Source organism: Syngnathus floridae, chromosome 10, assembly GCF_059516105.1.
Source record: "Syngnathus floridae isolate MCC-2025c chromosome 10, RoL_Sflo_1.0, whole genome shotgun sequence".
Taxonomy (NCBI): Eukaryota; Metazoa; Chordata; class Actinopteri; order Syngnathiformes; family Syngnathidae; genus Syngnathus; species Syngnathus floridae.
Window position 1 is genome coordinate 11,842,478 of NC_142422.1, and position 23,873 is coordinate 11,866,350.

Sequence of the window (23,873 nt, forward strand, 5' to 3'; positions counted from 1 at the left end):
ATAAAATTAAAAAATACATATTTCTTAATTTTGGCAAATGTATTATATTGTTCTATCGTGCACCTTGGTGTTTACCCTCAGAATTATCGACAAATCATTTTAGACAACTTTGGTAAATATTTAGGTTGCGCCACATCATGTATCTAGCATTATGTCCTCTAAAATATTTTCAAATACAAAACAAAATTGATAAAATAAAATAAATCCAATCATATAAAAAACAAATATAGCATTTTGATAGGAATGCAGATTGTGCAAGTTACGTTTCATAGCACTTTATTTTGCACTGAATATTATTGCATTGAATAAGAAAAGACACTAAGGCAGTCTCTAATCGGTTTATTTAGTTTCCTTACAGCCTCGTCACCCTCAAAACCATCATGACACAACATGAACGGACACGTGATGGATATGCTAACAAGAGCGCGGCTCATGCACAGCTATGGGGAGGTGAAAGCCACAGACGGAGAGACACACACACTCATAAGAAATACGACTGAAACTGCAAGTGCACACCAGTTTTCGGTGCATGTGCTAACCCGCTCCAATCCTGTTCCTCAAAATGAGACGTGCCCAAACACGTACAAGGAGAGCATGACAGCATTGCACAAGTAGGTTTAATTAAAAAATAATAATAATAATAAAGGGGGAGGACTAAGTGCAGTGATGGCTCGTCAGACTTTTTACATCTTGGCGTTGATGATCTCAACGAATTCGGGCTTGAGGGAAGCACCGCCGACCAGGAAACCGTCTACGTCCTTCTGGGAGCCCAGTTCCTTGCAGGTGCCGCCGGTCACGGAACCTGCAAGGAGAGCACACGAGATGAGAACAATGCAAGACGGTTGAAGATGGTTTTTGTCGTTCGGCTCCATGACAGACCTCCGTAGATGATCCTTACGGAGTTGGCGACTGCCTCGGACACGTTTGCCTTGAGCCATGCCCTCAGCTTCTCGTGAACCTCCTGAGCCTGGAAAGGGACAACACGGGAGGAGACGCTTTGGTACAGTGGTGGTAAAAATACTTCATTACTGTATACATGTACCACAGGAGATTACTTGCGCTCTACTCAAATAACAAGTTTGAGTACTTTTTCCACAGAGAAACATTTTACCTGCTGGGGGGAGGCTGTCTTGCCAGTGCCGATGGCCCACACGGGCTCATAAGCGAGCACCACTTTGCTCCAGTCCTTGACGTTGTCTGGAACCAAACCAGACAGGAGATAAGATGCCTTGGAATTATACCAATCAGAATTCCCTCCAAAGTGCTCGAGCCGAAATTGCATTTGGGCTAGTTTATCGCACCACATTGCAGCAATTGGCCGTCTCGAAAAGAAAGAGGCGTTGTATGCTAATGATTGACTCTTAGAAATGTCAGATAAGACTCCCTTGAAATTCCAACAATAGTATTTGTGCTTGTATATTGCAGCAAGCCGTTTCTCCAATCTGCACTGTGCACTTTTATTGTGAAACCCCACACACACTAAAAAAATATATATTTTATTCTATTATTTCAGCGCTCCTAAAATTCTTTTTTTGTTTGCATTAACTACTCACACTCTATGAAGTACAAATAATTTTGGAAGAAACGAATACCTGCGATGACCTTCGTCTGAGCAAAGACGACCTTCTCGGTGATGCCTCCCTCCCTCTCGTCCAGTTTCTCGCCGATGCAGGCGATGACGCCGAGGCCGTTCTCCAACGCGTGGGCCGTCTTCTGCCCGATGAGCTGATGAAATGGTACGTGCCAGCTCTCAATCACCAGTCGTGCGCTATTCTCACGTCCCTCACAACCAACGTGCGCTCGCTCACCTCGTCACTCTCTCCGAAGACGTGGCGCCTCTCCGAGTGTCCCAAGATCACCCAGTGGACGCCGCAGTCCTTGATCATCGCCGGGCTGATGGCAAATACAAGTCACAGGAGGTCAAAAGGAGTCAACCTTTGTGTGGTAAAATTCCCGGTGAGGGCAGAGGACGTACCTGATCTCCCCAGTGAAAGCCCCCTTGGCTACTTTGTAGCAGTTCTGGGCGGCGACACCGAACTTGGGGTCCAGTTTGGACCTGGCAAAGTCCAGGTAGATGGCTGGAGCACCACACACCACCTCTGTAGAAAAAAAGTGAACCTTTTAGACTTGCTTCAATCATTGCTGTAATCTGATTGATGCTCACGCCATACTTGTTTGGTAGTCAAAATGATTAACAACTAATAGAAGTACATAAACTGACTTTTGTGTTGTTTCATTTACCTTTTAGTTCCAACTATTAAACCAAATGTTGAAAAAAAATGCATAGGAAACAAAATAATTACAAATTAAATGGCAATATTAAAGATGAATTAAAAAATGTAATTAGATGTGTTCTATCACAAATGTCATAATTTGAGGTTCACAAAAACTATCTGAAGCCAGTATTTCTAACGAGCAAACACATGAATCTTATAAAAGGACGTATAGCACTCTGGGGTCGCACAGACTACAGTGAAGTTGATACACCGGTATTCCAATTGCAACTGTACCCCTGGGTCGTCTATATTAAAACACAGCCCCGTGTCATTAATGCTGCGCTAAAGGTCAATTCTCTGCAGACCCCTCTGCATAAAGTTCAGCACCGCTAAAGGTCAGGGCCGAATTCTGCAGAGGTCACGTCTGGCTGATGGTAAAGAGCGCGCTTCAGCTGACACTCGAATGGGGCAAAGTTCAAGGATTGCATATGTGAATTTGTGTGTTGGAGAGCAGATGAGGCCTGTGCCACACTCACTCAACAGTTGCATAACACAAAAGTAGACCAAACAGCGGAAACGGGCTTCAACACACTCAGCATCTCCATTGTGTTAATGGCAGTGATTAAAACACCGTGAAAGCAGAGGCATCAAATCTATTGTAGTGAGTTTTACTAAGCCTGCCAGAAAGAACATTGAGGAAAAGGTGACTGCCAACTGTTGCCTTCATGCGACAACTGGTAAAATGGGACACGAGAGCACCTTGCGTTATCGTTTTGTTCACTGACTAACAATTTGTTACGTTTGCGTCTGGGATAGATTCGGTTCGACTAATTTAATTCTAAAAGCAGCGCATATTGTACTATAATTGAGTAGCTTTGAATCAATGCCAGTTTAACATATCAAGCGGTCTGGGTGTACGCGAACGCAACGCGAGCAGCAGCCGCAAAACTGGACTACGTGCCGCCGCGAATGTACGCCCTCCATTGATTGAGTACGTGACACAAAATCGATTGTAAATCTCTATTAATATGCACGACCCCTCCCGTAAATGGTTTATAATCAAGCAGTTTGATGCTTTCTGCAGCTAGATGATTTTCGAATGCCACAATGGCGCTTTTCTTACCGACATTGGGATCCACCTTGGCGGAGTTCATTGTCTGAATGAGCTCGCCCAGGCTCTTTTTGTCACCGTTCATCTTCCAGTTTCCACCGACGAAGAATTTTCTGCTCATTTTGGCGTTTGGTGGTGTGTTAGCTGTCGAATGAAACCGACCAGGGGCTGGCTAGACTTGGGAAGGGAGAGGAGCGTCTGTCAGAGGACCGTTCGGCCTATTTATGAAAGACGGCTGAGTTAACTCCACCTCTGGCCCGGTTTGATTGGCTTGTTTCGGACCGCCCGTAAACGCACCTCCATGTTTGAGGAAGGGAAAGAGTAGAATGTCATGAGGCGTTTATGGACTGTGTGGAAGACAGACTATTATACCTTCAAGGAGCGTAATAACTGCGAATCATGAAACTGTAGCATTCTGAACGTTTTATCTCTATCTAAAAAATAAAAGTCACGGTTTGAGTCCATCTTGTTTTTATTAAATGAATGCCAAAAGTTGGATTCGAAAGGCCTGTGTGACATTTTATTGGCTCTCTTGTAGTCGCCTCCACCACCGATTGGTCGATTCAGAGTTGACGCGTGATTGCTCAGCAGACCGGTTTCATTATTTCAAACGATCGCGTTTTTTTATTTATATTGTAGTAATTGCTGATAGCTTTATGCCATGATTATTTGATATTTTAGGAATCGGGAAAGAAAAGAAGAAAAAAAAAAAGAATGATACACGACACCGCGACCAAAACTGATAGATCAATGGATAGAAAAACAACACCAGCGCAGTGTGAGAATTTGGAATGTAAAACTCTTTAGATATTTGTCTAGCAGGTTTCTCTTAAAGAGAAGCCCACCCATAACTGTTAAAATCAAATTAATACCATCATAACAACTGTATCCCCAGACCTTTTAAAGAGAAGTTGAAGAATTCGTATTGCTTAGCGGTGATGTGCGCAGCCTTGTGGTGCCTACCAGTTCTCTAGTGCAAACTGAATCTCTAGAATAAGTTCACTCTAAAGATTCTTTCAACAAATACGAACTGAAAAAAGAACAAATCACCTTAGGAAGTGATTCGTTCACTGGAGAGATTCGTTTCTTTGAACGAATCGTTCACTCACTCACGAGCACGAAAACGGAAGCGTATGGCGTGTCGGCTGCATCAGATAAACACGCAACTGATGTACTGAAGCAGTAACATTCGCTACACGACAACCGTAACGACGAAAGAGGTAAATTACGACGATGTTCCAAAGTTATCATGTTAGCAACGTAATTTGTAGTACTGCTTGGTTGCAGTACAAAAGTGCAGTCCGCTTTCATTAGCATGGTAGCTACCACAGTGCTAACTTTATGACATTTAGCTTGATTATCCTCGACGAATGTTGGATCTCAAATGAGCCATCATCACATGCTGGTTCTTGCCTGTACCAAGAGTAATACTGTATTGTGGAAAATTTCAAAGTCGAGGATTAGCATTGATGGTTGCAGACAGGCATGCTCCCGATTTTAAATGCCAATGCCTTCATGCACTCTACCAGACGTAATCACGTTTGCTAAAACAGGTCCGATCTGTCGTTTCATGTATTGCGTCAGTTTAAGTTCACGTTGTAAAGAAAACTAGTTTAAGATGACTTCTGTTGGCCAAACATCGTTGAACAAGTGTGAAAACGTCTGCAAGGACCACAGCAAAGTACATGGAGGAAAAGGACCGTAGTCGTCGACGACAGGAACTTCTTTGGCTGCAGCCTTATGTTGTCTTGAGCAGAGCAGGTTAGTACACGTCTAGTTTCTATGATGAATCCACTTCCAGTGTTTATTTTTAGTAGAATTCTATTAAAATCACGTGTCCTTGAATAGTTTTGACCAGTTTCTCTTTAACTGTAACTTTCTTATGTGTTTGTCTTGTTTTGCAGACATCAGTGAAGCTAGTCGTCCTAAACAGATGGCGCCAGGGCTCACTCACATTAAAGAGGAAGATGTAGGCAAAGAGGTCCATCACTTCAATGAGAAAATGGAGCAGAAGTTTCTTTGCACCATAAAAGAGGAGGAAGAGCCAGAGCAGCCTTGTAATAAAGACGAGGTAGAGGATTCCTGCGACATTAAAAAGGAGGAGGAAGAGGAGGATACTTGCAAGATATCATTGACTGGCGTTCCTGTGAAGAGTTTAGATGAGGGTCAACATGAGGTGAGCAAAGGGGCGGAGCCTCCAAGCTGCAGCTCAAGTCAACAAATGACGAGAGAAGGTGATGGAGACCACTGTGGAGGATCACAAGCAGCTCTACCATCAGATAGTGATGACGTGTCATCACATGTTCCTGCTGCTGCTGCTTCTTCTGATGAGTCTCAAAACAAACACAGGCAATGTTCTCAGTGTGGGAAATGTTGTGCTAATAACAGTGTTTTGAAGCAACACATGAAAGTGCACACAAAAAAGAAAAACTTTTCCTGCTCAACTTGTGGCCAAAAATTCGCTCAGCAGGCAACCTTAAAACAACATACAAGAACCCACACTGGTGAGAAACCTTTCTTATGCTCAGTTTGTGGCCAAGGATTTTCAGTGAAGGGAACCCTAACACTTCATACAAGAACCCACACTGGTGAGAAACCTTTTTCATGCTCAGTTTGTAACCAAAAATTTTCATGGAAGGCATCTCTAACATTTCATACAAGAACCCACACTGGTGAGAAACCTTTTTCATGCTCAGTTTGTGGCCAAAGCTTTTCCATGAAGGGAAACTTAAAACGTCATACAAGAATCCACACTGGTGAGAAACCTTTTTCATGCTCAGTTTGTGGCCAAAGATTTTCCGCGGAGGGAAACTTAAAAAGTCATACAAGAATCCACACTGGCGAGAAACCTTTTTCATGCTCAGTTTGTGGCCAAAAATTCAGTCAGAAGGGACATTTAAATAAGCACACAAGAGTCCACACTGGCGAGAAATCTTTTTCATCCTCAGTTTGTGGCCAAAAATTCTCTAACGGGGGACATTTAAAAAGCTACACAAGAACCCACACTGGTGAGAAACCTTTTTCATGCTCAGTTTGTGGCCAAAGCTTTTCCATGAAGGGAAACTTAAAACGTCATACAAGAATCCACACTGGTGAGAAACCTTTTTCATGCTCAGTTTGTGGCCAAAGATTTTCCGCGAAGGGAAACTTAAAAAGTCATACAAGAAGCCACACTGGCGAGAAACCTTTTTCATGCTCAGTTTGTGGCCAAATATTCAGTCAGAAGGGACATTTAAATAAGCACACAAGAGTCCACACTGGCGAGAAATCTTTTTCATCCTCAGTTTGTGGCCAAAAATTCTCTAACGGGGGACATTTAAAAAGCTACACAAGAACCCACACTGGTGAGAAACCTTTTTCATGCTCAGTTTGTGGCCAAAAATTCTCTCGTAAGTATGTCTTAAAAACGCACACAAGAATCCACACTGGCGAGAAACCTTTTTCATGCTCTGTTTGTGGCCAAAAATTCAGTCAGAGGGCACATTTAAATGGGCACACAAAAATCCACACTGGTGAGAAACCTTTTTCATGCTCAGTTTGTGGCCAAAAATTTAGTCAGAGGGGAAATTTAAAAACGCACACAAGAATCCACACTGGCGAGAAATCTTTTTCCTGCTCAATTTGTGGCCAAAGCTTTTCCGGGAAGCCAAACTTAAAAGGTCATACTAGAATCCACACTGGCGAGAAACCTTTTTCATGCTCAGTTTGTGGCCAAAAATTTAGTCGGAGGGGACATTTAATAAGGCACACAAGAACCCACACTGGCGAGAAACCTTTTTCCTGCTCAGTTTGTGGCCAAAAATTCTGTCAGAGGGAACATTTAAAAATGCACACAAGAACCCACACTGGTGAGAAACCTTTTTCATGCTCAGTTTGTGGCCAAAAATTCTCTGACAAGAGAACCTTAAAAAAACATATAAGAACCCACACTGGTGAGGAACCTGAGTTGATGCATCAATGCTAATTCTATTCTAGTATGTACCTTTTGATTGTGATGTTGAACTAATTTCCTTTACTACAGTGAAAAGTTCATATTTTGTTTTTAGTACTGAATTTGAAAATATAGTTGACCAGCCTTGGGATGATAATAATTCTGTATGTGTCATTATACTTGATGTTTATTTTGGTTTTAGTTGTGGTTTTTAACTCCAATTAGTATTAATTCATATTCAGGATAAGTTTCTTAGTTTTTATCGGTGTGTGTTTAGGGTTTTGTTTTGTTCAGCTTTTCGTGTTCATGTGGATCAATAAAATGAAAAAAAAGTGTTGGCTATCCCACATTTTTCTTCAACAGTTTTGTTTTTTTACTTTGGCTTGCAAGTAACACTTTAAATTGTACTTGAGATGCATTAAGACATTTCATTAAGGAGTTGTTTACTTCTCAGTACATAGTCTCAACCTCATATGCTGCTTCTTTATTAATTACATTTATAAGAGAGTATTTTAAAATAGGATCCTAATTAAGACTGTTGATCTGTCAAGTCAAGTTTATTTAGATAGCCCTAAATCACAGGCAAGTCTCAAAGGGCTTCACATGTAGAAAAAAATTGGACATTTCTCGAACATCCCCTGATCTTAAAATCCTAGGAGGGCAAGGAAAAACTAAAAAAAAAACCTACTGGGGGAAACATGAGAAACCTTGAGAAGAGACTACAGATGGGAGGATCCCCCTTCCAGAACGACCAGGCTGCAATGAGAGGGCACATAGAAATTTGTCATTTGTTGTTTTAGTCTCAGTTTCTATTCTTGCAATGTGACGTCCAGAGTTTTGAGCTGCTTGAGGAAACCGTGGTTGGGCAGGACGCAACGGCGTTGTTTCACAGGTCCTCCCAATGGAAACACAATGTGGCATTATCCAATGAACTATTAACATCTATATGAGGTTGTATTGTTTTTTTTAAACGTGCACAAAATGTTTTTCTTACACATGTGGTGAATTGTCTTCGTTGCTCCACTGGTCTCCAAAAAACACTTGGTGGAAGGTGGCTGGCTCAGAGAAGGAAAACTTCAGTGACACACGGCTGATAGGGAAAATAATTTATTCAACTGATGTCAGAATGAAGTTCCTCCAAATATTCGAGTGGCTCAAAGGCAAATATGTTAGATGCTTGCTCCTGTCCGCCAGGCATTGCATCTTTTATACCTGGCGAGACTCATGATCTCATCGCTTTGAATAACAGCTGCGGTTTGTGTCTCAGTATACTTGTTGTTTCGTCGTCCCTACAAGGCCATCTACTCAGTTCTTTTCTGGTCACGAACAACTGGCCCTTCTATATTCTGGGTACCTATACATTACTGAAGCTAAACCTCCCTGTCCAGGACAAATAGGCCTTTGCTTGACCTGAGAGGCATGACCCTGTCCTTATAAGATACATGCAGAGACACATGCAGAGGCAGGGGTCCGACAAAAGTACACCACACACGTAATGTAAGTGGGAGTAATAAGCAAGTTAAATTGGATATACGTCACTTTCTACCGAACAGGTGAGCTAATGTGGCGAATTCTCTTCGATGGTCAGCTGGTCTTCCAAACAAACGATGAAAAAGTGGCTGGCTTGGGGAAGGAAAACTTCAGTCACACACGGCTGATCGGGGAAACATTTTATTCAACCGATGTCCGAGAGAAGTGTCTCGCGCCCTAGCCAATATGTCGAGTCCCTTTGCCTACTCTCGCCCTAAAACTTATACCCCCGCGCTTCCCTTCACTCGGGTGCACGCACACGGGGCTGTTGGATGATCTATGACCTCCCAGTCAGCCTCCCCAACTCTACACAGTGTATATCTTGTTAGTTGCTAATGAAAACCAGCAGAGATGGGGACTCGAGTCACTGTGACTTGGACTCGAGTCGACTCGAGTCGCTGTTTTGATGACTTGTGACTTGACTTGACAACAAATGAAAAAAACTGACTTGAGACTCGACTTGGACTTGGAAGTTAAAGACTCGGGTCTTGACTTGACTTGAGACACGATGATTTGAATGACTTCAGTGTTATTTAGCTTATGTTTTCAGTTTGAATATAAAATTAACAATACATTTAAAAAAATAATATCGATAACACGGTAGGAGCGCAGGCTGAGAATGGCATTATCATGATTGGATCACTACCCTGTCAATCAATCAGTCGTGCCCTCTCTACCTACCGAACGTGTTTATTGGAGAATCACGCCCCTTTATATCAGACACGTGCAAACATGTCAGCGGGAGCGGTACCGCGAGTCATCACCTTCGGCTATCGCAATTACTTTTATGATGGCAAAAGACAGACAACACAGTGTGAGATATCCAACAAAAACATTTGTGACAATGTTGAAAATTGAAGTTCATAGAGCTCTGGGGTCTCCAGATGTTACAGATGAAACATAAAATGTTTCTCATGCTCTTTGTGTTTCTTCTTTCAGATTTTTTTCAGATTATTTTTTCATATTTGCAACTCAAATGTGTCGGACAGTCGGCAGACGTTCATATGTTTAGATTGAGCTGTCAATAAATCACTGTATGAGGTAATTTCTTTTTTGTTTGATTCTATGGTGTATTTTACTGAATATCAGTAATTACAGTGCAAATCCAAATTACTGTCATATTTTTTAAACAGGTTAGACACGTTGGACAATGATGGTTACTTAAAGTTACTGATATCTTGTCTTTTCACTACTAAGATCAGATTCTGCGGGTAAAATTGCAATAATAAGGTGACTTGACTTGGACTTGACTTGACCTATTTAAGGACTTGACTTGACTTGTCCAAGAAAAAAATGACTCTGGGGTCTCCAGATGTTACAGATGAAACATAAAATGTTTCTCATGCTCTTTGTGTTTCTTCTTTCAGATTTTTTTCAGATTATTTTTTCATATTTGCAACTCAAATGTGTCGGACAGTCGGCAGACGTTCATATGTTTAGATTGAGCTGTCAATAAATCACTGTATGAGGTAATTTCTTTTTTGTTTGATTCTATGGTGTATTTTACTGAATATCAGTAATTACAGTGCAAATCCAAATTACTGTCATATTTTTTAAACAGGTTAGACACGTTGGACAATGATGGTTACTTAAAGTTACTGATATCTTGTCTTTTCACTACTAAGATCAGATTCTGCGGGTAAAATTGCAATAATAAGGTGACTTGACTTGGACTTGACTTGACCTATTTAAGGACTTGACTTGACTTGTCCAAGAAAAAAATGACTTGGGACTTACTTGAGACTTGAAGGTTTATTTATTTTACCATATGTGAAAACGAGTCGGCAGTATCTGTGCAAAGTACAGGTAAATTACGTGAGTGCAGTTCGCCTACAACTTTGCTGGTCAACAACATAAAAACGTCCCACGGTCATCCGCTAGAGGGCGTCCGGGACTCAAACAACGTCATCCTTACGTAGAACAAAGTAAATCGATGACGGTGGTTGAAACTTACGTGGGGAATTGTTAACCTTAGCTACACTACAACCGCAACGAGGAAAGAGGTAAGTTACGTCTGTGGACCTAAGTTATCATGTTAGCACCGTTATTCCTAGAACTGCTTGGTTGCAATTGTTGCGTTTGTTCAAGATGTCCGTTGTTTAGCTCGGAAAACAAAGATGTAGAGTCATAGTTGGTTCTTTGTTTGCAAGATCTTGGGTTGTTTTACGGCAGTCAGTGCACAATGCAGTCCAGCAGATGAAACAACAGCCTCATAGTTCGACACAGACATGCTCCCGATTTTAAATCTTAATGCCTTCATGCACTCCACCAGATGGTAACGTTTGCTAAAACAGGTCCGATCTGTCGTTTCGTGTATTGGGTCAGTTTAAGTCCACGTTGTAAACAAAAGTTTAAGTTGACATCTGTTGCGGGTTATTTGAGATGTCCGTCGTTGAGCAAGCAAAACAAAGATGTGGAGTTACACAGATCTATCTATCTATCTATCTATCTATCTATCTATCTATCTATCTATCTATCTATCTATCTATCTATCTATCTATCTATCTATCTATCTATCTATCTATCTATCTATCTATCTATCTATCTATCTATCTATCTATCTATCTATCTATCTATCTATCTATCTATCTATCTATCTATCTATCTATCTATCTATCTATCTATCTATCTATCTATCTATCTATCTATCTATCTATCTATCTGAACATGAAAAAGTATATGAGTTTGTTTAACCCAGGGGTGGGCAAACCTTTTGACTTGCGGGATTGGATTTTAAATTTGGACTGGGGGGCCCAACCAGGAGCAGATGGATGTAGTGTTTGTGTGAAATAATAGAAATGACATGTAAAGGTCATTGCATAATAGAGGTTAGCCTTTAGTAGGTAGTAAAGCATGGATATTGGGAAAAAAATCTTTTTGAAAATAAATGCATTTATTAACAGCATTGAAAAAAAATATTTCACCAAAAAACTACTATCAGTGATTCTCATTAAATATGACACCGTTATTAAGAATAACAGTTTCCATCACTTCAGCGGCTGCGGGTCAGCTTTATGAAAGATGTTTATCTGATGAGGCGAAATCACATAAAAAGGCAAACATTCTGACCAAATACATCATCTTGAAGAATCAGTGAAAGAAAACATCTACATAAAGAAATCAAAGCGAAAACACGGTGACGGATATCAAAGCAGAGCTTTAACTCACAAACACATGGTGACAGAGGTGAGGAAACGGGAAACACTTCCTTAAAGTCGGCCTTAAAACCTTTAAAAGTTACGATTATTCGCAAACAGGAGGTGCATATACTATGTCCCTGAGCATCCTGCGTTGTTTGAAAATGAGAATGTCGTTAGTTTCAATCCCTGCTATTTGTACAAATTATTTTAAAATGCTTTTTTTTTTTTCTTCACAACAAACTGGAGAAACTCCTTCATTTTCAGTGGGAACAGTGTTGTTGGTCTCCCTTTTTTTGCTAGTGCTAAATAGTCTGGAGTAAAATTTGTTGTGACAATTCTTAGGATAGAACCGAGGTGTCCCCTAACCTTGATCTGTCACGGGGCTTTGTTGATGTTCACGTGGCTGAACGTCTGCTCATACACATAGGTTGAGCCAAATAATTGTCCACTCTTTTTTAAACTCTCGGCGCTCAGTGGCCGCCTTTCTTTTCCTCGGGCCACTCATTTTAATGGAATGATTCCAGGGGAAGGTTTGTGGGTGGCTTTAGCGTAAAACTGTATCTTAAAGCTCAGCGCGCGAATTACAAGAATGCTGACGGAGTGCGCCAGGTCCGTACTACTGAGTATGTACATGCACTTGTGAATGTGAACTGAGCTTTCTGACACGGCTTTCGGGAGTAAATGCGCAGGCGGGCGTTCCCCCATATACTGGGGAAACGCAGTCATTGCAGGGAAAATGACCCAAAAAAAATGTTTAATAACACAATTTATTCAGGTTTGACGGGCCGGATTAAACGGCCCCATGGGCTCGATGTGGCCTGCAGGCTGTAGTTTGCCCATATCTGGTCTAACCTAACAGAATATGTACACATAGGTGTTGCTCTCTCTTCAGATTCAACGATTTGACCATGATTTATGCCTCCTATTTTCATTTTGTTAGGAATTCCTAGGTACATAGGCGTTGTGGAACAATGCAACTAGACTGTCTTTTGCTAAGTTTATTTTCTTGCCAAACTATCTAGCTACTAGATAGTGGTGTCAAACATACGCCCCGCGGGCCATAGGTTCGATCAGGCCGGCGTTCGATCAGGCCCATGATTTAAAAGTAAAAAAATGCATAAAAGACATGGAATTAACAGCCAATTGAAACGGAGTCAAGTCATTTGTTGTATTTTCCGTTGCAATTGACGAGACCACTGACAGCACAGACGTGGCACAACTGGCCTTATTTATTCGTGGAGTTGAGGAGACATTGACTGTTACTGAAGAGTTTTGTGAGTTGGTGCCAGTGATGGACACCACAACAGCTGAAGACATTTTAAACATTTGTCTAAGGAAATCTGAGGTGTTTCATGAAATGTTTTGTTCATTAAATTTTAACATGTTCTTGTGCTTCTTTACACCGACAAAAAAAAGGCATAATATTTTGATTATTTATTGCAGACTATGGTTATTTTAACGGTCCGGCCCACTTGACATCTACCGGGGCCATGTGTGGCCCACAATGTAAAATGAGTTTGACACCCCAAATCTAGCACAACACAAAATACTATTGCGTAAATACGGGATAACCTATATTCAATTACTTTAACAAATAGCTCGCTCGCCGCTGCCAAAAACAAAAAAAAAAAACACCTTTGTTCGCCAAACATTGTTGAACAAGTATTGTTATTGCAGTGTGAAAATGTCTGCAAGGACCACAGCAAAGTACGTGGAGGAAAAGGACCGTTGTCGTCGACGACAGGAACATCTTTGGCTGCAGCCTTATGTTGTGTTGCGCAGAGCAGGTTCGTACACGTCTAGTTTCTATTATGAATCCTCTTCCAGTGTTTATTTTTCGTAGAATTCTATTCAAATCACGTGTGATAGGCAGAATGAAAAACTCCTCGTATAGTTTTGACCAGTTTCTCTTCAACTGTAACTTTCTTATGTGTTTGTCTTGTTTTGCAGACATCAGTGAAGCTAGTCGTCCTAAGCAGATGGAACCAGAGCGCACTCACATTAAAGAGGAAATTGTGGGCAAAGAGGTCCATCACTTCAATAAACAAATGGAGCAGAAGTTTCTTTGCACCATAAAAGAGGAGGAAGAGCCGGAGCAGCCTTGTAATAAAGAGGGGGGAGAAGACTCCTGCGACCTTAAAAAGGAGGAGGAAGAGGAGGATACTTGCAAGATACCATTGACTGGCGTTCCTGTGAAGAGTTTAGATGAGGGTCAACATGAGGTGAGCAAAGGGGCGGAGCCTCCAAGCTGCAGCTCAAGTCAACAAATGACGAGAGAAGGTGATGGAGACCACTGTGGAGGATCACAAGCAGCTCCACCATCAGATAGTGATGACGTGTCATCACATGCTCCTGCAGCTGCTGCTGCTGCTGCTTCTTCTGATGAGTCTCAAAACAAACACAGGCAATGTTCTCAGTGTGGGAAATGTTGTGCTAATAACAGTGTTTTGAAACAACACATGAAAATCCACACAAAAAAGAAAAACTTTTCCTGCTCAACTTGTGGCCAAACATTCGCTCAGAGGGGAAATTTAACTATGCACACAAGAATCCACACTGGTGAGAAACCTTTTTCATGCTCTCTTTGTGGCCAAAAATTCGCTCGTCAGGAAACCTTAAAAAGACATACAAGAACCCACACTGGTGAGAAACCTTTTTCATGCTCAGTTTGTAACCAAAAATTCTCAGGGAAAGATTCTCTAACACGTCATACAAGAACCCACACTGGTGAGAAACCTTTTTCATGCTCACTTTGTGGTAAAAAATTCTCTGACAAGAGAATCTTAAAAAAACATACAAGAACCCACACTGGTGAGGAACCTTTTTCCTGCTCAGTTTGTAACCAAAAATTCTCAAGGAAAGGATCTCTCACACGTCATACAAGAACCCACACTGGTGAGAAACCTTTTTCATGCTCAGTTTGTGGCCAAAGCTTTTCCGTGAAGGAAAACTTAAAAAGTCATACAAGAATCCACACTGGTGAGAAACCTTTTTCATGCTCAATTTGTGGCCAAATATTCTCTGACAAGAGAACCTTAATAGGACATACAAGAATCCACACTGGCGAGAAACCTTTTTCATGCTCAGTTTGTGGCCAAAAATTCAGTCAGAGGGCACATTTCAAAAGCCACACAAGAATCCACACTGGTGAGAAACCTTTTTCCTGCTCAGTTTGTGGCCAAAAATTCAGTCAGAGTGCACATTTCAAAAGCCACACAAGAATCCACACTGGTGAGAAATCTTTTTCCTGCTTAGTTTGTGGCCAAAGATTCGCTCAGCAGGGAACCTTAAAAAAACATACAAGAACCCACACTGGTGAGAAACCTTTTTCATGCTCAGTTTGTGGCCAAAAATTCTCTCGTAAGTTTGCCTTAAAAACGCACGCAAGAATCCACACTGGCGAGAAACCTTATTCATGCTCTGTTTGTGGCCAAAAATTCAGTCAGAGGGCACATTTCAAAAGCCACACAAGAATCCACACTGGTGAGAAACCTTTTTCATGCTCAGTTTGTGGCCAAAAATTCAGTCAGAGTGTACATTTAAAAACGCACACAAGAATCCACACTGGTGAGAAACCTTATTCGTGCTCAGTTTGTGGCCAAAAATTCAGTCAGAGGGGAGAATTAAAAAGGCACTCAAGAATGCACACTGGTGAGAAACCTTTTTCATGCTCAGTTTGTGGCCAAAAATTCAATCAGAGGGGACATTTAAAAAGGCACACAAGAACCCACACTGGCGAGAAACCTTTTTCATGCTCAGTTTGTGGCGAAAAATTCTCTCAGCAGGGAACCTTAAAAAATCATACAAGAACCCACACTGGTGAGAAACCTTTTTCATGCTCAGTTTGTGGCCAAAAATTCTCTGACAAGAGAACCTTACAAAAACATATAAGAACCCACACTGGTGAGGAACCTTTTTCCTGCTCAGTTTGTGGCCAAAAATTCTCTCTCAGAGTAAGCTTAATCAGGCACACAGTAGCCCACACCTAACACTGTTGCCTGCTCAGTTACTTGTCAAAGAGTCACTATTGAGAATTCTGAGTGTCTTGGGGAGATGAGCAAAGATCCATGACGTTCTCACCTTCTACTTGAGCAGACTCCGAGTTGATGCATCAATGATAATTCTATTCTTGTATGTACCTTTTTCAATGAGATGCTGAACTCCTTTCCTTTACTACAGTAAGAAGTTCATATTTTTGTTTTAGTACTGAATTGGAAAATAAAGTTAACCAGCCTCGGGATGATAATAGTTCTGTATTTGTCATTATACTTGATGTTTATTTTAGTTTTAGTTGTGGTTTTTAACTCCAATTAGTTTTAATTCATATTCAGGGTACGTTTCTTAGTTTTTATTAGTGTGTGTTTAGGGTTTTGTTTTGTTCAGCTTTTCATGTTCATGTGGATCAATAAAATGAAAAAAAAAAGTGTTTCACAGGTCCTCTCAATGCAAACACAATGTGGCATTATCCAATGAACTATTATTAGATTGAGCATATAGCAGAAAAAGTGGAGGAGATGATGAAGTTGGGTGGTGATGATGACAAGTGGCAGGCAATGAAGAAGGCTCTGCTTGAAGCTACAGAGGAGGTGTGCGGATGGGCAAAGGGTAAAGCAAGACAAAGAGAGACATGGTGGTGGAATGACCGCGTCGAAAGAGCGGTGAATGAGAAGAGGAGGTGTTAGATGAATTGTATATATATGTTATCATGCGTTACCTAATGAGTACTTATTAATAAGATTATCGCACAGAATGCTTGCTGTTTCGCCTTGCAGACGTCCACCAGTCAACAACAAGTCAAACGATGCTGTCTGGAGCTTCCTGACCTTCTACACCTCTGGGAATCCAAGAAAGTTGTTGATAGCTCAATCCATTTTGTTGATGTCTGCACATGGCATTCTGTCCTTGCATTCTTTTCTCATGGCGTCTTGTCTGTGACTTCTTGTTTCACATAGCATTTTGTCCTTGCATTACTTTCATTTCTCATGACATCTTGTCTGTGACTTCTTGTTTCACATAGAATCTCGTTTCTTCTCTAATGAGACAAAGCCTTCTCCCCACCTATTAGGGGCTAGTCTCACATTGTGGGTAGGGCATTCCAAATAAAAAGAGCGAAGAGTGCAAACAGATTTTTAGTGTAGTCAGATTGCTGTAAATCTGGATGCACTCCTCGCGAGAAAAAACTCAATATTCTGCCTCACTTGTTTTGTTTGCTGATCCTTTTATACATATATTCAGTCAGAGAAAATACCTGACAGGAGGTGCCATAAAGTATGGAAGAAATCTAAAAGGGAGGCAGACCGAGCGCGGTATGTAGAGGCAAAGAGAGTGTCACGGACAGCAGTGTGGGAGGCCCAAGAGACCAAGAGGAAAGAATTTGCAAGTGAATTGGAGAGTGAGAGAGGACAAAAGAGCTTCTTCAAGATAGCAAAGCAAATGGTTAAGGAGAGGCGTGATGTGACCGGTGCAAACTGTGTGAAGGTTGAGGATGGCAACATCGTGACGGACAACGGAGGAGTGAAGGAAGTATGGCGAAGGTACATGGAGAAGCTGCTGAATGTGGAGAATGACTGGGATGCAGAGGTGGGATGCGAAGAAGTGGAGGGTGAATGTGGCCCGATCACGCGAATAGAAGTGGGGAAAGCCATGAAGGCCATGGAGGATGGAAAGGCAGCTGGACCATTTGGAGTGATGGCAGAGATGCTAAAGGCAGCGCGAGACGTCGATGTGCAGTGGATGACTGACCTGTGCAACAGTGTCATCGCTGAGGGGCACATTCCGGAGGACTGGACAAGAAGCGTCCCGGTGCCGCTATTTAAAGGGAAGGGGGACCCACTCGCATGCGGGTCATACAGGGCCATATAGCTGTTGGAGCATGGAATGAAGTTGTTAGAGAGGGTGTTGGAAAGGAGGGTGAGGTCACGGGTAGAGGTGGACAAGATGCGGTATGGATTCATGCCTGGTAAAGGTACAACAGATGCAATTTTTGTCATCCGACAGATGCAAGAGAAACACCAGGAGAAGAGGAAGAGGTTGTACTTCGCTTTTGTTGACATGGAAAAATCGTTCGACAGGGTGACAAGGGAGGTGGTGAGGTGGGCCCTAAGGAAGTCGGGCGTGGAAGAGGGACTGGTTAAGGCTGTGATGGCTCTCTACTGCAGAGCATGCACAGCTGTTAGAACAGGAGTTGGCGACAGTAATGGGTTTGAAGTAAGGGTAGGGGTGCACCAGGGATCAGTGCTCAGCCCATTATGGTTTGCTATTGTGATGGATGCGGTATGGAGAGAAGTGAGGGGTGGACTACTATGGGAGCTCCTCCACGCGGATGACCTGGTATTGATGGCTCACAGTCGAGAAGACCTAGCTAGGAAGCTAGCGGCCTGGAAGACATGCCTGGAAGTGAAAGGAATGAAGGTGAATGCGTCAAAATCAAAGGTCATGGTTAGTTGTGCTGGCCTGGGAGTGGCACCGCAGTCAGGAGCATGGCCATGTGGAGTTTGCGGGAAGGGAGTGCAAGCTAACTCTATCCGGTGCAAGGGTTGTCAGAGATGGGTACACCGGAGATGCAGCGGAGTAAAAGTAGCCTACTAGCTGCAAGTGAGACCTTCCAATGCAAGCGGTGCAGGGGAGAAGTCGCCCAAGCAGACCCAGCTGAGCAAGAGGGGCTCATCGTAGATGGGGAGATGTACAAGGTGGTGGACAGCTTCTGCTACCTTGGGGACATGCTTAACGCTGATGGGGGGGTGGACCTAGCAGTGACCACAAGGGTGAGAAGCGGGTGGAAGAAATTCAGGGAACTCATGCCCTTTTTAACATCTAAGGCCCCATCCCTGAAGATGAGAGGCCAAGTGTACTCAGCCTGCGTCAGAAGTAGTATGACGCACGGAAGTGAGGCATGGGCCATGAAAACGGACGAAGACAAACTAAACAGAGCAGAAATGAGGATGATCAGATGGATGTGTGGTGTGTCAATGAGGGAGGAAAAGACCAGTGCAGAGCTGAGAAAGAAGATGGGAGTGGAGGCCATAGTGGATGTGGTGAGGAGAGGCAGACTGCCTTGGTACGGACATGTAGTGAGGAAGGACGAGAACGACTGGGTGAAGAAAGTTATGTCGTATAACGTAGAGGGAACAAGACCCAGTGGCCGACCTAAAAAGACCTGGCAGACGACCGTGGCAGCCGACATGAAGGCACTCGGCATCAACCACGAGATGGCCATGGACCGTTCCCGGTCGAAGAAAGCCATATCAAGAACCCAGTCCAACCCAGCGGCGCCTGGAAAACGGACTTTAAACCGATGATGAAGATATTAACATCTATTTGAGGTTGTTATGTTTTTTATGAACATGCACAAAATGTTTTTATTACACATGTGGTGGATTGTCTTCGTTGCTCCGCTGGTCTCCAAAAAACACTTGGTGGAAGGTGGCTGGCTCAGAGAAGGAAAACTTCAGTGACACACGGCTGATTGGGAAAAGATTTTATTCAACCGATGTCAGAATGAAGTTCCTCCAAATATTCGAGTGGCACAAAGATGTTAGATGCTTGCTCCTGTCTGCCAGGCATCGCATCTTTAATACCTGGCGAGACTCAGAGAAGCCTCTCATCACTTTGAATAACAGCTGCGGTTTGTGTCTCAGTATGTTTCGTCGTCCATACAAGGCCATCTACTCAGTTCTTTTCTGGTCACGAACAACTGGCCCTTCTATATTCTGGGTCCCTATAGATTACTGAAACTAAAACTCCCTGTCCAGCTCAAATAGGCCTTTGCTTGACCTGAGAGGCATGACCCTGACCTTATAAGATAGATGCAGAGGCAGGGGCCCGACAAAAATATACCACACACGTAATGCAAGTGGGAGTGGGAGTAATAAGCGAGTTAAATTGGATATACGTCACTTTCTCCCAAACAGATGAGCTAATGACCTAATTAGCATTTGGGGTCCACGCTCATTACCACTACTAACCACTGTTAGGTTACGGATTTTAGTTATTGATCTGACTCCAAATTGCGATCAACACTTAACACATAAATTGCTATGTCCTAATCCACACACTGGCGCACCTAACAATTTTGCGAGTTCGTTCTGTCAAAGAGAAGACCAGTAGATCAATCAGACCAAATTTACCAATTGTTTATTCCTGACAAAGCGCACTAATACAGGCCTGGGTCCCGGGTCCCTCACACTAAAACTCGTGCGTTTTTGTGACCACCAAAAGACGACACATTCTTCCGGGTTGCCCAGTTTTAAAGAAACACAATATGAATATTAAAGCATGCAAAATATTGTGAGATGATTGGTCGATGGCCATCTCCTCCCCATGTCGGTGTTATCGCTGAGGTCAGGTGGTTGGATTTCCCCGCGAGGCCGGGCCACATAGACGTGCTGTTGTTCTCGTTCCTCAACGACCTTGAGATGTTCTCGTCCGGTACTCCCTGTCTGGGCCTATACACAACACTTCAACGAAAACAAGTTCATGCAGTTTGCCTGCACATTCTTCGGCCCCCACCAATCCACACGAGCACTCCGATACTAGATATTAATATGATTATAAGTTTAACACAACCTTAAAAAATATGCTTGCAAACTCCCGAAAGCACATTTCCCTTTACCACGTACCTCGTACGTGCTCTAGTCACACTGATAAAAGTTAAACTGACATTTGATAACATTTTGTTGTAAAGTATGGGTGCGTTTATTTATTTTACTAGATGTATCTGTGCAAAGTAAAGGTAATTAATTACGTGAGTGTAGTTCGCCTCCAACTTTGCTGCTCAACAACATAGAAACGTCCCACGGTCATCCGCTAGAGGGCGTCCGGGACTCAAACAACGTCATCCTTACGTAGAAGAAACTAAATCGACGACAGTGGTTGAAACTTACGTGGGGAATGGTTAACCTTAGGTGCACTACAACCGCAACGAGGAAAGAGGTAAGTTACGTCTGTGGACCTAAGTTATCATATTAGCACCGTTATTACGAGAACTGCTTGGTTGCAACTGTTGCGTTTGTTCAATATGTCCGTTGTTTAGCAGGGATGTAAGATGTTGGTTCTTTATTTGCAAGATCTTGGGTTGTGTTAGGTTACGGATTCTAGTTATTGATCTGACTCCAAATTGTGATCAACACTTAACTCATAAATTGCTATGTCCTAATCCACACACTGGCGCACCTAACAATTTTGCGAGTTCGTTCTGTCAAAGAGAAGACCAGTAGATCAATTAGACCAAATTTACCAATTATTTATTCCTGACAAAGCGCACTAATACAGGCCTGGGTCCCGGGTCCCTCACACTAAAACTCGTGCGTTTTTGTGACCACCAAAAGACGACACATTCTTCCGGGTTGCCCAGTTTTAAAGAAACACAATATGAATATTAAAGCATGCAAAATATTGTGAGATGATTGGTGGATGGCCATCTCCTCCCCGTCCAGGTGTCGCTGAGGTCAGGCGGTTGGGTTTTCCCCTCGATGCCCGGTCCCATAGATGTGCTGTTGTTCTCGTTCCTTCACCGACCTTGAGATTATCTCGTCCGGTACTCCCTGTCTGGGCCTATACACAACACTTCCAAGAAAACAAGTTCATGCAGTTTGCCTGCACATTCCTCGGCCCCCACCAATCCACACGAGCACTTCAATACTAGATATTAATATGATTATAAGTTTAACACAACCTTAAAAAATATGTTTGCAAACTCCCAAAAACACATTTTCCTTTATTCCCTCTCATGACCTCATTTATGAGGTCATCACCCGTTACCCTAGCAAACAGCTACCAGCGCGCTGTCGGTCCTTCCTTCCCCCCGCTGCTCATGTTGAGTCACCAGGGCATATTGGCCCATCGGTGGCAACGGGCCAACGGTTTTCTCGATCAACCGGACAGTGAGTGACCTAATACATGGAATACAACAACAATCGCATAAAATCATAACTGTAGTAAAAATAGCCACAGCAACAAGCACAGACATGATGAGGCCTTTCCAGCTTCCGAACGTTTTCATCCAATCAGACCAAATATCGGTGTGTAGGCCTGAATGATCTTTCATCTTTTTGTTCAGTGTCCTTAGTCCTTCCAACGCCCTGGTCAGTCGGCCCCCTGGTGCCGTGTTGTTTGGGATAAAAGTACAACATGCATCACCAAACATTCCACATACACCATGTTCCTTAGCCAATAGCATGTCCAACGCAATTCTATTTTGGAACGCCATTAACGACGTTGCAGCCAATTGTTCATGAACTGCGGCAAATGATTCAGCTGTATAATTACCCAGTCGTTGGACAGTGTAATGAAAGTCATTAGTACGGTCTACATTTTTATTGGGGGTGATCCATAGGAAGATACTTTCGAATCCCGAGGACACTTGATTAACGAGTTTATACTTATCTGGCACACCCCTGGACACTCCTATAGTGTCAATATATGTTGGATCGTCGTCGCTCAACCACGGGGCAAAACGTCTCTTTTGGCTCGCTTCAGGAGCTCCGCCAGTGGGAACTCCAGGTCCCAATTGAGATTCTGTATTTCAATGGGGACAACCACCACAGGCATTATCAAAGACACGAGGGCACAGATACCTGATGCGTTCTTTGGCAAGCGATCCTATAATTTGTCATCACCACACCACAACCAGATGTCACTGGTTTTCCTCTGCTCCTTCCATCACTGCTGGGTGAATTCTGGCATGTCCTGTTAAAGCTTGAAAACAAGTGAATTTGGAAAAAAACTTTGTATATCACAATTACAAATTGAAACCTACTCACCCATTTCTATTTTACCACTCCCCCTTTGACACATTCACCCAATGTGTCATTACGTATCAAAAGGAACCTGCAAAGCGTCCCCTCTCATCACCACTCTCATTGTAGCCAGGCCCGCGGAACCTCTAGCTCCCATCTGGGCCCCGGGACCATCACCCCAAGTCCTTGAAACTTGACTGTCCACCACACACTCGGCAACACAAACAAAAATCATCGCACTCCTGTCAGTGAGCTTATAGCCCTGCTGACAGCGGACATTTGTACACACAAAAACAAAAACAGACATCAAGTATCAAAACAAAAACAGTCATAAAATGAATCCTGGCGCCCGCGGATCATGTCCTGAAAACCACGTCATCAACAAGTTCATCATAAAAACCAAAAGGGCAAGGGTTAACATATTCTTGTAAATCCAACACAAACTTTCCACGAACGCAATCGACAACCTGCAAGAATGAAAACAAGTTACGCAAGCAACGCGCAATCCGCTCCTTGGCTGGTGGCCGATGCTGCAAAAAATCAAGTCACACAGAAAAACAAAGCAGAGCATGCTATTGTCGCAAACACGTTCAAGCGTCAAACAATTAGTCACTGTCCACCTAGTCCGTCACCCCGTCGGGTGAGCTCAAAGTCGTCACACGTCAAATCGTCCAAAGTCTTGCTGTTCGATACGAGTTCTGTCTTGTCTGACCATATCACTGAAATGGGCCTTCTCCATCACACCGTTTTGTTGTCGATGGTGCCCCTGATTGATCATTGAGCCATGGTTCCAGTCTGTACCACCCCTTCAGGTGAGAGGAATTTTATCCTCAATTGCAAACACATCACCCCAACTTCAGACCTCTCTGGCCAATCATACTGCACACACACACTCAAAGTTAGTATGTTAGTGTGCAGGCAAACATTGACTCCTAATAGTAACTCTTCACATTTGGACATAGTTGTCAACATGACCTATTGTAAAATCTCCAATTCAATTTTCCATAAACTCGCCCATCAGATTCATCGCAAATTGTCATATATGTCTATCTGGGGGGGCCGACTGTGGGACCCGCGTGTCAGGGGAGCCTCCATAACCTCAGATTGCTCCTACAAACTCGGTCTCTATTACTTATCCTAATTAAATTCAATAAAGATGGGTCCGACTATTCCCTCTGGATTTTTACGTCATCATTTGGCTCTCCCCCT

The 23,873-nt window shown here is 42.8% G+C and overlaps 2 protein-coding genes, 1 non-coding gene and 1 pseudogene across 5 annotated transcripts; 3 read left to right on the forward strand and 1 right to left on the reverse strand.

The window, feature by feature from the left end:
* Positions 1-324: 324 nt before the first annotated feature.
* On the reverse strand, positions 325-3,545 carry tpi1b (triosephosphate isomerase 1b). The gene is made up of 7 exons (XM_088388263.1): positions 3,340-3,545; positions 1,976-2,099; positions 1,809-1,893; positions 1,593-1,725; positions 1,112-1,197; positions 880-967; positions 325-802 (listed from the first exon to the last, which is right to left on the reverse strand). Exons 1-7 carry the CDS (start codon positions 3,446-3,448, stop codon positions 684-686), a joined length of 744 nt encoding a protein of 247 aa, XP_088244389.1. The 5' UTR covers positions 3,449-3,545; the 3' UTR covers positions 325-683.
* A 571-nt stretch (positions 3,546-4,116) lies between these two features.
* On the forward strand, positions 4,117-4,172 carry LOC148392475 (U7 small nuclear RNA). The gene has a single exon (XR_015861139.1). It is a non-coding gene; the product is annotated as a U7 small nuclear RNA (small nuclear RNA).
* Positions 4,173-4,390: 218 nt separating this feature from the next.
* Positions 4,391-7,593, forward strand: LOC148392476 (uncharacterized; annotated as a pseudogene). The gene is made up of 3 exons (XR_015861103.1): positions 4,391-4,547; positions 4,997-5,088; positions 5,232-7,593. The product of XR_015861103.1 is annotated as an uncharacterized LOC148392476 (transcript).
* A 3,084-nt stretch (positions 7,594-10,677) lies between these two features.
* Positions 10,678-17,113, forward strand: LOC148392477 (uncharacterized). 2 transcript variants are annotated; one of them, XM_088388214.1, is made up of 3 exons: positions 10,678-10,791; positions 13,606-13,715; positions 13,879-17,113. In XM_088388214.1, exons 2-3 carry the CDS (start codon positions 13,613-13,615, stop codon positions 15,915-15,917), a joined length of 2,142 nt encoding a protein of 713 aa, XP_088244340.1. In that variant the 5' UTR covers positions 10,678-10,791; positions 13,606-13,612; the 3' UTR covers positions 15,918-17,113. The 2 variants fall into 2 exon arrangements, with proteins under 2 accessions (XP_088244340.1, XP_088244341.1); XM_088388215.1 differs by lacking the exon at positions 10,678-10,791 and adding an exon at positions 10,857-11,082.
* The last annotated feature ends 6,760 nt before the right edge of the window (positions 17,114-23,873 follow it).

What these genes read in the sequence shown, in the direction of transcription:
- LOC148392477 (XM_088388214.1), top strand. Translation starts at nt 13,613, where the DNA reads ATGTCTGCAAGGACCACAGCAAAGTACGTGGAGGAAAAGGACCGTTGT. An exon ending in TGTTGTGTTGCGCAGAGCAG is followed by an intron (nt 13,716 to 13,878) that starts GTTCGTACACGT and finishes CTTGTTTTGCAG; the next exon opens with ACATCAGTGAAGCTAGTCGT.
- tpi1b (XM_088388263.1), bottom strand. Translation starts at nt 3,448, where the DNA reads ATGAGCAGAAAATTCTTCGTCGGTGGAAACTGGAAGATGAACGGTGAC. An exon ending in TCTTCGGAGAGAGTGACGAG is followed by an intron (nt 1,726 to 1,808) that starts GTGAGCGAGCGC and finishes CCATTTCATCAG; the next exon opens with CTCATCGGGCAGAAGACGGC. An exon ending in TCAGACGAAGGTCATCGCAG is followed by an intron (nt 1,198 to 1,592) that starts GTATTCGTTTCT and finishes GTTTGGTTCCAG; the next exon opens with ACAACGTCAAGGACTGGAGC.